The sequence below is a fragment of the Bubalus bubalis genome, chromosome 1 (assembly GCF_019923935.1).
Source record: "Bubalus bubalis isolate 160015118507 breed Murrah chromosome 1, NDDB_SH_1, whole genome shotgun sequence".
Taxonomy (NCBI): domain Eukaryota; kingdom Metazoa; phylum Chordata; class Mammalia; order Artiodactyla; family Bovidae; genus Bubalus; species Bubalus bubalis.
Window position 1 is genome coordinate 87971066 of NC_059157.1, and position 15276 is coordinate 87986341.

Below are 15276 nucleotides of genomic sequence, written 5' to 3' on the forward strand. Positions count from 1 at the left end.
TGAACTGAACTGAACTGAACAGTAAGTTTTACGGTTTAGGGAAAGTTAAATCTGAATTATTCCTAAATGGGAAAAATAACAGTATCCTTTAAGAATCGACATGAGGGTTAAAAAAGATAAAGTGCATTTTAAACAGAAAAATACTTTGCACTTTTATACTTTATCTCTTCTCATTCTTCAAGAAAGTTAAAATCTGCACTAATTTTACAATCCGTATAGAGTGATCTTTTCTGGTCTCTTGAATCCATGACACCTCTTCATTCATTCTAAGTCTGATTCAGCTACATGGTAGAAGAGGAAATTTGTCTTACATAAGCATGAACCTCCTTCTGAGAAACTCAACTTGTGTAAAAGCTTCCATTTTTAATTTGTAGAAAAGAATATTATATATATACCAAAATAATCATAAGGAAAAATATTCTGTACATTTACTTATACTCAAATTTCTTGATAACAAAGGCACACTTAGATGATGTTTCACTGAAACTTGAAACTTGTTTCATTTTAATGATATACATAAGGAATATCATAAATAAATTTGTCTTCATCTTGAAGACATTGTTGGTGCTCATTATTCTTCTGAAATTATTACTCTAATTTCCAATGTATTTACTGATTATAAAATAGAAACAACTAGATAAAATGTATCACAATATTAGACATCTTAATAAACTGTTTAGAAAAGTTAACAAAAATTATGTCTGAGAAATGAAAATATGCTAATTCTGAAAGACAAAATAAACTTTGAGTTGTGTTCTCCATTACACTATCATTTTGAAGGGAACTAAGATAAAAATCAAGATTGCCAGGAGAAATATCAATAACCTCAGATATTCAGATGACACCAACCTTATGGCAGAAAGTGAAGAGGAACTAAAGAGCCTCTTGATGAAAGTAAAAGAGGAGAGTGAAAACGTTGGCTTAAAGCTCAACATTAAGAAAACGAAGATCATGGCATCTGGTTCCATCACTTCATGGAAAATAGATGGGGAAACAGTGGAAACAGTGTCAACTTTATTTTGGGGGGCCTCCAAAATCACTGCAGATGGTGATTGCAGCCATGAAATTAAAAGACGCTTACTCCTTGGGAGGAAAGTTATGACCAACCTAGATAGCATATTAAAAAGCAGAAACATTACTTTGCCAACAAAAGTCCATCTAGTCAAGGCTATGGTTTTTCCAGTAGTCATGTATAGATGTGAGATTTGGACTGTGAAGAAAGCTGAGGGCCAAAGAATTGATGGTTTTGAATTGTGTTGTTGGAGAATGCTCTTGAGAGTCCCTTGGACTGCAAGGAAATCCAACCAGTCCATTCTAAAGGAGATCAGTCCTGGGTGTTCTTTGGAAGGACTGATGCTAAAGCTGAAACTCCAGTACTTTAGCCACCTCATGGGAAGAGTTGACTCATTGGAAAAGACTGTGATGCTGGGAGGGACTGGGGACAGGAGGAGAAGGGGACGACAGAGGATGAGATGGCTGGATGGCATCACCGACTCGATGGACATGTTTGAGTGAACTCCGGGAGTTGGTGATGGACAGGGAGGGCTGGCGTGCTGTGATTCGTGGGGTCATAAAGAGTCGGACACGTTGAGCAGCTGAACTGAACTGAACTGAATATAAAAATGATTTCTTAACAAGACTGCACATTCTTGCCTTTATATTCAATGTAGTTTTGGAATTCCTAGCAATAGTAATAGAAGAATAAAAACAAATAAATGGAACCCAAATTGGACAGGAAGAAGCAAAACTCTCACTGTTTGCAGATGACATGATACTTTACACAGAAAATCCTAAAAATAACACTAGAAAACTGCTAGAATTCATCAAAGAATTCAGTAAAGTAGCAAGATAAAAATTAATATACAGAAATCTGTTTTATTTCCATACACTAGAAATGAACTATCAGAAAGAGAAATCACAAAAATTATCCCATTTACAATCAAGTCAGAAAGAATAAAATACTTAGGAATAAACTTATTTAATAAGTTTATTAATAATTTAATATACTTAATTAATATACTTAATTTAATAATAAATTAATAATTTAATAAACTTATTTAAGACCTGTTTTCTGAAAACTATAAGATGCTGATGAAAGAAGTTGAAGACAACACAAACAGATGGAAAAATAAACTGTTCTTGGATTGGAAGAATCAATTTTGTTAAAATAATCATATTACTCAAGGCAATCTACAGATTCAATGCAACGCCTATCAATGGTATTTTTTAACAGAAATGAAACAAATAATTTAAAATTTATGTATTAGCATCCAAAACAATCTTGAGGATAAAGAACAGAGCTGGAGGAATCACGCTTCCTAATTTCAGACCATACTACAAAACTACAGTAATCAAAAAAGTACAGTGCAGGCACAAAAACACACATATAAATCAATGGAACAGAATAGAAATCCCAGAAAGAAACCAACACACTTATGATCAATTAGTCTACCACAGAGGAGGCAAGTATATACAATGGATCAAAGACAGTCTCTTCAATAAGTGGTTCTTGGAAAACTGGAGAGCTACATGTAGAAGAATGAAATTAGAATTATAGTAGATTTAATTATAAAATAATGATTCTACATTTTTATTGATAATATTCTATACAGAGTGATTAAAATATATTGGTTATATTCCCTACATCCTATATCTTATCCATTTTATATCTAGTAATTTTTACTTCTTAAATCTCATTTTATGTGACTCCAATAATATATTCCCTGTAATTTTCTGTGTCCTCCAATGATGAAGGAGGATCCTGTGTGTGGCAAGTGCCATGTGTATCACAAGCTTTCACAGACATTACCTCGTTAGATGTGAAGAGCCACATACCTCATGCAGCCCCACTGAAAAATAATCTGCTTTAAACAATATTTACAGGAGATTCAGAGGCATTAAAGTTTTTGAAGCACTGACCCAGGCACCTCCCATTGAGATCTTTGTCTTTGTTTTCCCTTGTTCCTTCAGTGACTTTTGCTTAGTAAGATTGTTCATCAGATTCAAGGTTAAAGAGACAAGTTTCCTATAGGTCTGGAAGGTGAGCTACACTTTGCATGAGGAAGACAACTATTGGCTCCTGAAGGGAATCTACAACGGTAGTCTCATTAAAATCATGATTAGCTCAGGCAAGACCATACTAGTCAAAGTACATAAAGTAACATTTTACAGATAAAATGGGGTTTGCACAAACATTCCAGAAACATCATACCTGGTGGAAAGTAGTGACATAAAATGCACTACTGTTAAACTGTAACTACTGTTAACTGTAGTTAGACAGTTAACTGGAACTGTCTACAATAACTTGATGTTTATGATTTCACAGGCTATAATGCCCTCTGGGGCAACCTGGACTTCTCCTGAATGCTCAAATCTACAGTTCCCAGAGGAACAGCTTGGTTTTGTCTTAAAGGGAATTCTTGGGCAATAATACCAGGGGAATTTTAGTTCTTCACTCCTTCTTCTTTGGACAAAAGCACACAATTACACAATTAGTTGACTCTTGGCTTTGAAGAAAATTTATATTAACAGCATTTTCCTGTGCTTGGAAAATAAAGCCTCCAAAATGAATCAGTGTGCAAAGAACTGTGACCTGTTTTATATGCCATTCCTGCCATTCTTGTATTTTTTTTCTATTTTAGAATGTTTAATATTTTGAAGCATTTAAAAAATTTTTTACAATTGGGTAAGAGAAAATACTTCTGTAATATTTACTATTCTTTACATATAAAGTTAAAATACTAAGGAATCCTCAGTAATATTGGGTTGGGTTTACAAAATGCTAATAAAGTCAGGTGAATATGGAAAACAAATAGTGAATAATATATATATTTTATTTCAATGACTATACTTTAAACAAGAAAAATGATTGCAAGCCTGGATTACTGCCTAAACACAGACAATGTTTTATTATCTGTGAACATAACTATAAGGACTTCATGAGATAAATTTTGATGAATTGAAAATTGAACAACTTAAACAGTATTTAAATATCACTTCATAATGATTAATAGCTAAGAATTCTCTCCAGTTATTCTTAATGAAAAATACATTTTATTTACTTGATGACATTCTTTGAATAAAATTTCTAAGTTAAGTCACTTACATTTTAACCCCTTTATCCTTCACATACTTCTGACAATGCTTTATTTGAACATTTTATATACATGTATCAGGAAATATGCAGAAAATGTTCTTCCACTGCTATTTCCAACATTTCTGAATTAAGGATCCACATATATATATATTTGAGTTTGAGAGTTTTCAATTATTTAGTGACTTAGGATTGCATAGAAGGAAGCCCCTTCAAAAAAAAAATTAACAACTGCAAATACTGTTGCTGATTATTAGGTAGCCTAAACTAAGGGTCAGTATTTTGCTCAATTTTATTCTGCTAAAAATAATCTGGTGGAGAAAAGTGTGTCTAGTAAAACCAGGAGGACTTCTAGAGAAATTCAGTTCTAACCAATGTAATAACAAAGATAAACTAACTCGAATATGGAAAGAGCTTTACAAGCAGAAATCGTATACTTACGGGCATCACAAAGTTTCTAAGGTAAAATTTAAGATGAAAATCTACTTCATATGAAAATTTCATACAAAAATGAAATTTTGAATAACAGAATAAAAGAAAAAGGAAGGATTCCCATGGTTGACAATTCTTAATGAAAACCAGAATTAAGGTAAATATTTAATGCCTACATCTTAGCCTTTCCCTTTTTACCATCTTCAGTCTTCCTCCTACATATCCTTTCTTCTCTTCTGTGGCTTGTCTTATGCATCTATGTCTATACTTACGGGTCTATGCCTATTTCTCTTCTTCCATCTTGTGAATTTTTCACCCACCCAAATTTATCTTTCTAATTCTCCTGCTTCCTTTTTCTTCTTGATGCCTCCCTCTCCTTTTCTTAAAAACTTTAAAGAAAAGTATCTACAGGAAAAAAATTTTATATCTGTCTTTATATATATGGTGAGTAGAACAACAGATTGTTCTCCAGATCTTGGATTCTCTACTTCATCCTTGTCACTATTGCGCCACGTGTTCTTTTCATTATTCTCTGGTGTCAACTCCATCACATAATGGACACTACTCTCACTAAAGTCATTTAAAAATCTCTTGATTTTCATACTCAATGACATTTGTTCACTCCATGTCTCATCAGTTCATTTACTTTGGCATCTAACACTATACACTTCTTTGATCTTCTTGAATATCTTTCATCTCTTTACGTTCATAACCCTCATATATCTCCAATTTCCCCTTGATTTTCTGATCATTCTGCTCTTCTGGTCTTTCCCTGTCTTTCATCACTGACAAACAGGGCTACTGGTTCCAACATGAAATGCTTTCTTGAATAGAAATGTTCTTTAACCCAGAAATGCTAGTGAGATTAGAGGAACCAGCTGGAAAAATGGCAGCAACAGATGGAAAAAAGGCAGCCAGTCAACAACCAAAATCAGGTCCCAATATTGGCTCCTTGGGAGCGGCTGTCACTGGTGCTGGCTTTGATCCACTGCTCGCACCGACAGTGACACTGGCGTGGGCGCAGGACGCCTTTTCTGAAGCCTTCCATTGCTGCCATGGCCACCGTCGCGAAGAAAACCCTTTTTTGTCCTTGTCCCTTTGTCACTGTCTCTCTCTACACTTCAAATCCACTGTAGGTGGGTTTGACTTGACAAATTTATATCATGTCCCCTCACTCTAGGTGCAAGAAGAATGGAAAAGTCAGTTTCTGAGTCTCTGGGATTCCAGAGTAGATGGTAGATACCTGCCACCAGTGGCAGGAGGGTGGAAAAGAGAGTCAGATATTGGCTATACAAAAAAGTGACGTGAATCCTCTATAACCTTTTTAATACACTTATTTTTCATTTTCACTCTCCTTCTTCACTTGGTGCACATTCTCTAATAAAGATGTCATATACTGGTATGCTCTAAGCTACCCTCAATCACTCCCAAGACATTTATTTCTAATAAGCCCAAGGAAAACTCATACCACAAAGTATATCACTTAGATGTTCAGAGATCACTATCTCCACAAACTAGCCACTGCATAAGAGTTATCAAGCTATTTTCAACTTACAACCATCTTCACATTCAGTATTAGGTGACTCTGCAATGGAACCCAACTCCAGTGTTCTTGCCTGGAGAATCCCAGGGACGGGGGAGCCTGGTGGGGTTGCACAGAGTCGGACACGACTGAAGCGACTTAGCAGTAGCAGCAGCACACTCTGGATTCTTTTGTATGTACGTCTTCACCCTGTTCATCACTCCGAATGTCACTTCACTCAAGGACTAGTTACTTCATACGTATTTCAATCACTTGAAAAGTAAGTTTAAAACACAGATCATTATACTTCATTCTGAACCACTAAATTAATTTTTACAGTAAAACTTTATCATTTATATTTTGCACAAAAAGTTCCTTAGAAAATGTTGATCTGGTATAATCTGGTTTGGAAATTAGTGGACAATAGCAACAGCTTCTTGATTTTATTCCTGATTTTACTTTTTCATTTCTGCAGCCAATTTCCATAGAAACATATATTTATTTTAAAAACTCTTACAGTGCCACACCCATCTCTTATTTTCAGTGCATGTTTATTACCTGATGAATAATGTTCAAGATTCTTCACATGACATTCAATTTATTATCCAGGTGCATCAAGCTTCTTTCCCCTGAACCTATAGCCATGTTTCAGACAGAATTTCCCTATTACACTCAACTCTATGCTCAAACATCTATTTACAATTTTCCATTTTTCTGAATGTGTTCACTGCTTCACATTTTTTGAATTGTATTTATTTTTATTCCAACCAAAGAGACCTCATTCATTTCAAAGATAATAACAAACCTAAGAGGGCATTCTGATATGCATGGTTTATTTCAACTCTCTTCCACATATCTTCATGTTTTAAATTCCTTGTGACTTTAAAAAAAAAATCATTTTCTCCATTTCATTTCAGGTAACACTCAGTGAGGACATGGAAAAGGAAAATGCAACATTGCTGACAGAATTTATTCTCACAGGACTCATATATCAACCAGAATGGCAAATTCCCCTGTTCCTGCTGTTTTTGATGATATATCTGATCACCATCATGGGAAATCTTGGTCTGATTGCTCTCATCTGCAATGATCCTCACCTTCACATTCCCATGTACTTATTCCTTGGGAACCTGGCTTTTGTGGATGCCTGGATATCATCCACAGTGACGCCCCAGTTGCTGGTCAATTTCTTTGCAAAGAGCAAAACGATCTCTCTCACTGAATGCAAGATACAATTTTTTTCCTTTGCAGTCAGCGTAACCACAGAATGTTTTCTGCTGGCAACCATGGCATATGATCGCTATGTGGCCATATGCAAACCATTACTTTACCCAGTTATTATGACCAAAAGACTATGCGTCCGGCTATTAATTTCATCATTTTCAGGTGGCCTTTTTCATGCCATACTTCATAATGCTTTTTTATTGAGATTGACCTTCTGTAATTCTAACATAATACATCACTTTTACTGTGACATTGTACCATTATTTAAGATTTCTTGTACTGATCCTTCCATTAATTTTCTGATGGTATTTATTTTCTCTGGGTCAATACAGGTGTTCACTATTCTTACTGTTCTTTTCTCTTATACACTTATTCTTCATACAGTCTTAAAAAAGAAGTCTGTACAAGGTATAAGGAAGGCCTTCTCTACCTGTGGAGCCCATCTCCTGTCTGTCTCTTTATACTATGGGCCTCTTCTCTTTATGTACGTTCGCCCTGGATCTGCACAAGCAGATGATCAAGATATGATGGACTCTCTGTTTTATATGGTCATAATCCCTCTGTTAAATCCAATCATCTACAGTTTGAGAAATAAGAAAGTCATAGATTCACTGTCAAAAATGTTACAGAGAAATGCTTAGATCTCATATTAATATACTTCAGTTCAGTTCAGTCACTCAGTCGTGTCTGACTCTTTGCGACCCCATGAATTGCAGCACGCCAGTCCTCCCTGTCCATCACCAACTCCTGGAATTCACCCAAACTCATCTCCATCAAGTTGGTGATGCCATCCAGCCATCTCATCCTCTGTCGTCCCCTTTTCCTCCCAGCATCAGAGTCTTTTCCAATGAGTCAACTCTTCACATGAGGTGGCCAAAGTATTGGAGTTTCAGCTTTAGCATCAGTATTTCCAAAGAAATCCCAGGGCTGATCTCCTTCAGAATGGACTGGTTGGATCTCCTTGCAGTCCAAGGGACTCTCAAGAGTCTTCTCCAACACCACAGCTCAAAAGCATCAATTCTTCAGCACTCAGCTTTCTTCACAGTCCAACTCTCACATCCATACATTAATATACTTACTCCTTTATTAAAAGTCAAAAATTTGTGTAGATTAGATTAATGCTCATAGATTTCACATGAATCATTGCCCTAGAGCTTTAATGATTTAAACTGAGAGTATTAATAAGCATCTTAAAATGTTTATATATTACTGGAACACATAGAAAAAAATTTCATCAAGTACTTAAGTCATACTAGAATAATTTGAGAGGTAAACAAAATATTTTACACATGTGTTCTCAATGTAGCTTCACAAACACATTAAATACCATAGTGGTGTATTCAACTCTGAAAAGAATTTGAATATGATGTTTTTTATAACAATAGGGCTGTGCAGCCTGAGATTTATATCACATTTAACTTCACAGTGGAGGCAGGTTTGTATTTGAATGAACAGAGGCAAATATCAGGAATTCTGCTAGCATCAAAATGGCTTTCATTCCACTCTATTTGTGACATGGTGAATTTCACTTTTTGTAGGGTTTCAATTGTCATAGCTCATAGAAAAACTAACAGAAATGGTAAGGAAATTTAAAAATTTCAGAAAGGAGTTAAAGCAGCGAAAGTCAGGCAACTGTATAAGAATATTCTTCACCAAATTCTCTCTATGAATAACTAGTAGAGGGAAGACGCCTCTCAGTGTTTATGGTAACTTGAAAGGTCATGTCCAGTTGTATTTGTATGTAATAGGGTAATCTGAGAAGCTTTACTGAATCACAAAGCTATGGGGTGAAATTGTAGATTTAACTGGGATGGGCAAAGAAGGAAAAGGGAAGTGGAGGGATAAGAAGGAAATCGTCTCAACCTTTCTACAATTTTATAGATTCAATGCAATCCCTATCAAGCTACCAACAGTATTCTTCACAGAGCTAGAACAAATAATTTCACAATTTGTATGGAAATACAAAAAACCTCGAATAGCCAAAGCGATCTTGAGAAAGAAGAATGGAACTGGAGGAATCAACTTACCTGACTTCAGGCTCTACTACAAAGCCACAGTTATCAAGATGGTATGGTACTGGCACAAAGACAGAAATATAGATCAATGGAACAAAATAGAAAGCCCAGAGATAAATCCACGCATCTATGGACACCTTATCTTTGACAAAGGAGGCAAAAATATACAATGGATTAAAGACAATCTCTTTAACAAGTGGTGCTGGGAACTCTGGTCAACCACTTGTAAAAGAATGAAACTAGAACACTTTCTAACACCATACACAAAAATAAACTCAAAATGGATTAAAGATCTAAATGTAAGACCAGAAACTATAAAACTCCTAGAGGAGAACATAGGCAAAACACTCTCTGACATACATCACAGCAGGATCCTCTATGACCCACCTCCCAGAATATTGGAAATAAAAGCAAAAATAAACAAATGGGACCTAATTAACCTTAAAAGCTTCTGCACATCAAAGGAAACTATTAGCAAGGTGAAAAGACAGCCTTCAGAATGGGAGAAAATAATAGCAAATGAAGCAACTGACAAACAACTAATCTCAAAATATACAAGCAACTCCTACAGCTCAACTCCAGAAAAATAAATGACCCAATCAAAAAATGGGCCAAAGAACTAAATAGACATTTCTCCAAAGAAGACATACAGATGGCTAACAAACACATGAAAAGATGCTCAACATCACTCATTATCAGAGAAATGCAAATCAAAACCACTATGAGGTACCATTTCACACCAGTCAGAATGGCTGCGATCCAAAAGTCTACAAGCAATAAATGCTGGAGAGGGTGTGGAGAAAAGGGAACCCTCTTACATTGTTGGTGGGTATGCAAACTAGTACAGCCACTATGGAGAACAGTGTGGAGATTCCTTAAAAAACTGAAACTACCTTATGATCCAGCAATCCCACTGCTGGGCATACACACTGAGGAAACCAGAAGGGAAAGAGACACATGTACCCCAATGTTCATCGCAGCACTGTTTATAATAGCCAGGACATGGAAGCAACCTAGATGTCCATCAGCAGATGAATGGATAAGAAAGCTGTGGTACATATACACAATGGAGTATTACTCAGCCATTAAAAAGAATACATTTGAATCCGTTCTAATGAGATGGATGAAACTGGAGCCTATTATACAAAGTGAAGTAAGCCAGAAGGAAAAACACCAATAGAGTATACTAACGCATATATATGGAATTTAGAAAGATGGTAACAATAACCCTGTGTATGAGACAGCAAAAGAGACACTGATGTATAGAACAGTCTTATGGACTCTGTGGGAGAGGGAGAGGGTGGGAAGATTTGGGAGAATGGCATTGAAACATGTAAAATATCATGTATGAAACGAGTTGCCAGTCCAGGTTCGATGCACGATACTGGATGCTTGGGGCTGGTGCACTGGGACGACCCAGAGGGATGGTATGGGGAGGGAGGAGGGAGGAGGGTTCAGGATGGGGAACACATGTATACCTGTGGTGGATTCATTTTGATATTTGGCAAAACTAATACAATTATGTAAAGTTTAAAAATAAAATAAAATTTTAAAAATTTTAAAAAAATAAATAAAATAAAATAATGAAACTGATCAGTAAAAAAGAAGAACTATGTATAGATTATCAGAATGTGTTGTTGAGAACCAGTTGCTTAAAATGCATAGTTTTGTTTTTGTTTAGCTGCTAAGTCCAACTCTTTGTGATCCCATGGACCACAGCCCCCCAGGCTCCTCTGTCCAAGGTATTTCCCAGGCAAGAATTACTGGAATGGGTTGCCATTTCCTTCTCCAGGGAATCTTCCAGACTCTTGGATCTAACTCACATCTCCTGCATTGGCAGGCAGATTCTTTACCATTTTGAGAAGCCCCAAAATGCATATTGTTGTTGTTCAGTCACTCAGTCATGTCCAACTCTTTGTGCCCCATGGAATGCAGCACACCAGGCTTCCCTGTCCTTCACTCTCTCCCGGAGTTTGCTCAAACTCATGTCCACTGAGTCAGTGAGGCCATCCAACCGTCTCATCCTTTGTCACCACCTTTTCCTGCTCTCAGTCTTTCCCAGCATCAGGGTCTTTTTCATTGAGTTGGCTGTTTGCATCAGTGGCCAAAGTACTGGAGCTTCACCTTCAGCATTAGTCATTCCAATGAATATTCAGTGTTGATTTCCTTTAGGATTGACCGGTTTGATCTCCTTGCTGTCCAAGGGACTTTCAAGAGTCTTCTCCAGCACCAGATTTCAAAAGCATCAATTATTCATTGTTAGGCCTTCTTTATGCTCCAATTCTTACATACATGACTACTGGGAAAACCATAGCTTTGATTATACAGATCCTTTGTTGGCAAAGTGATGCCTCTATCTTTTATTTTTTAATACACTGTCTAGATTCGTCATAGCTTTCTTTCCAAAGAGCAAGCATCTTTTAATTTCATAGCTGTAGTCACCATCCACAGTGATTTTGGAACCCGAGAAAATAAAATCTGCCACTGTTTCCATTTTTTCCCCATGTATTTGCCATTAGTCATGGGGCCACATGCCGTGGTCTTAGTTTTTTGAATGTTGAATTTTAGGAGATTTTTCAGTCTCCTTTTTCACTTTCATCAAGACTGCCAGAGTTCAAATAATGTGCCTGATAAAATATCAGTGTATTCAGTGGTGACAAACATGAAAAAGAGTAAGAGTTTGCATGTTTGGTCCCCCAAAAGTCCATATATGTTTGTTTTCATCACACTCATACTCTAAAAATAACAAATGATTCGTCTTCAGGTCCAACTCTGACCTTCCAATCTCATCACTTATTCTATACACATTCTACTGAAACCACTGAGGCCCTCACCCTAAAACTATTGACATCTATCATTTACAGTAATCTTATTACTTATCCTACATCCTGTTGAGTCTCTTCCCAAATTTTGGTCTCAGATGCTTTTTTATAAATAGAGCTCTGAGTAAATAATATTCCTCTCAATAACTTTTAATAGATTTTCATCACTACCAGATTATAAATTCTCTAGGCAAGAATACTGAAGTGGGTAGCCATTCTCTTCTCCAGGGAATCTTGCTGACCCAGGGATCAAACCCAGGTCTCCTGCATTGTAGGCATATTCTTTACCATATGAGCCACCAAAGAAGCCCATGTATATGGTATACCTATCTAGAACTCTCTTTATGCACATGGATATGTTTGTTTATTTACAAATATGTACAGATTTTATATATATATACACACACATATATATATAGCAACTCTTCTTCCACAATTCTCCTAATGGACACTATATTATATGCAAATGAATGACTGGAAGCCTTTGGACAAACCTTCCTCACAGGTACATGGTTTTGTTACTACAGGGCTCTCCAGTGAGAATGCTCCCTCCAGGAATACCTGTCTTTATTTGCAATTGTAATCGTCCTTTCTTCAAGATCTGTCTTAAATGTTAGACCTTCCATGATGCATTTCCGATGACCTCAAAGAGAATAAAAATACTCCCTCATTTGAAACATTTATTTATTCTTTTAGGCCACAGATGACATTATGTAATTCTTATTTTTGGCTTACAAGCTTTTTTAGTATACAGTGCATTACTTATTTTCAATCTTACAATGAGCCGACAGACTAGGCCTGGGATGGCCACTCTATGTCAATGTACCTTCATATGTTTCTTTCAAGATGATCACAAGGATGATACACCTAAAGTGAATTAATCTTGTTCTTCTTAAGCAGGAGGATCAGCTCCAGAGATAGAGCATGACAATGTATCAGGGTGAAGTTCCTTAGTTAGAAATTTGGATTAAAATTCATTTTGATATTTGGCAAAACTAATACAATTATGTAAAGTTTAAAAATAAAATAAAATTAAAAAAAAAAAAGTTTTCCTCGGACCACAAACTTAAAAAAAAAACAAAACAAAAAAACAAATAAATATTTACAACAAAAAGCATTATTACATGTTTTTGGAGGTGCAGGTCACAAGATTAGATCAGATCATCTGCCTTCTTTTTGTTTCTTAAGGGACACCCCAAACCCCAGAAAGGGAGTGAAAAATATGCTTTCATTATTTTTCACTAGGGAACATATGCATTTGCATGTGTCCATATTGCATTCATTTTTTTGCTGTATAATATTCCCATTGTTCTGATTTTTCTTTTAATTTGGTTAATCTCTGCTTGTTAATACACATATAGTTATGAGTCAAAGACTATATGACTAATAAAAGCACATGATATGTATTTGTTTTATGATGATAAAGGTTTTCTTGCCTAATTGGTCTTTTGTTTGAATGAAAGCACTGACATCAAGCTGTGAGTATATAAGCATGCTTTGTTACCTGTCAAGTCCTTTTATATTGGGTGGGTATGAAGTAGGCACTAGGGGTCTCTCAGCAACTCAGGCTTCCTATGTAGCCTTCTCTTGAACATGTGTAATCTATGGATTCTTCTGTTCTGATGTGTCTTTCAGAAAAATTCTATGTTATGCCTTGCAGAAATTCAACACATCTCTTCACTGATGTGTTCCCATTCTCACTTCTGTTATAATTTTTTTCCATATCAAATATGAAAAAAATGTTTGCATATCATATATGTCATTTCAGTCGCATGTTGGAAAAGATGTGAATTATGAACTTGCACAAAGCCTGCATTTTAGAAGATAATCTGCAGAATTCTTCAAAAAGTTCCTATGAAATTACATGTGTACTCTTTAATGGTATTTAGATACAATGTATAATGTCACAATGCTAAGGTTATTTAGCTGTTGATATTGGATTAAACTATCTGTTGGAAATGCTAAAACATCGTTGAAATACTCTTTATTATGAAGGTGTATTAATTTGTTTAACCTAGAGAGAAAAAAGAATCCATAGTTCCTCTCTATTTATATACATGATAAACTTTTTTTTCCTCATCAATTTACAATACTTTGTACTGTTAAGAAATTGTTGAGATTGTACTAGTCTGTGTTAAAAGAATCAACACTTAAGGAGTCAGGTAAAAACAAACATCATCAAATCTACAACAGTAATTCTTAGTGTGAATTGTGAACTAACTAGCCAGCATCTCATTAGTGATTCAAGGTAAGGTAAGCCATAATATTGGTGGCATTATCACATTTCATTTGCTGTGAAGTGAATTCCTTGATCAGATAAATGCACCCAATATGAATTGCCATCAGAGTGGATAGGGAATCTTGTAAGTCCACAGATGGTTGTTTTGCCAGAGGCACTGCCAGCAAGGAAGAATCTTTATCTAGAGCAAGCATCTATTCTAATAATAACAAAACACTCTTCCATGATGGAAAATTGTCCAATGCAATCAACATGCCAGCAGGTGGCTGGCTGATCACCTAAATGACTGATGCAGTATCAGGGACTCTGTGTTGGTCTCTGTGCTGGCAGAAAAGGCACTCAAAATGACCTTAGACTAGCTGGCCATAGTGAGTGGAAGTCCATGTTGCTGAGACTATACATAATTTCCATTTCTGACACTATGACACTTTTTTTCAAAAGCCTATTTTGTGATGATGGGGTAGCTATAGAAAGAGCTTGACTGGTGTCTGAGAATGGGTCATCATATCCACTTGATTAATGTATACATAATGATTAAAGTCATATCCACAATGATTAAAGTCCTCCATTGCTGAAATCATCCTTTACTGAGCAGTCACATGGGACACAAATATCTTAATGTGTTTATAGGGATCTATCCACATATTTCTTCCATATTTCCTTGGCATCAATCTTCCAGTAATACTGCTTCAAAATTCCTGATCATCAGCCAAACCATTCTCTAAAACCCTTGAGCCATTATATCATCACCTATCAGGCCATTTCTCTTTCTAGGAAAGTGAACAACCAGGTGAACTGCTCAAAGTTCTGTCCATTGGAAGATTTTCCATCACTGCTCTCCTTCAGAGATGTCACTGAGAGTGGTAATGGTAATCTGAGAGTTGTCCACTCTCAGAAAGTGTGTGCATATTTTGTGGAACCATCTGTAA

The 15276-nt window shown here is 35.9% G+C and overlaps 1 protein-coding gene across 1 annotated transcript; it reads left to right on the forward strand.

The window, feature by feature from the left end:
• The first annotated feature begins 6964 nt into the window (after positions 1 to 6964).
• Positions 6965 to 7912, forward strand: LOC102414616 (olfactory receptor 5H2-like). The gene has a single exon (XM_006045650.4). The coding sequence runs from the start codon at positions 6983 to 6985 to the stop codon at positions 7910 to 7912; it is 930 nt and encodes a 309-aa protein (XP_006045712.3). The 5' UTR covers positions 6965 to 6982.
• Positions 7913 to 15276: the final 7364 nt, after the last annotated feature.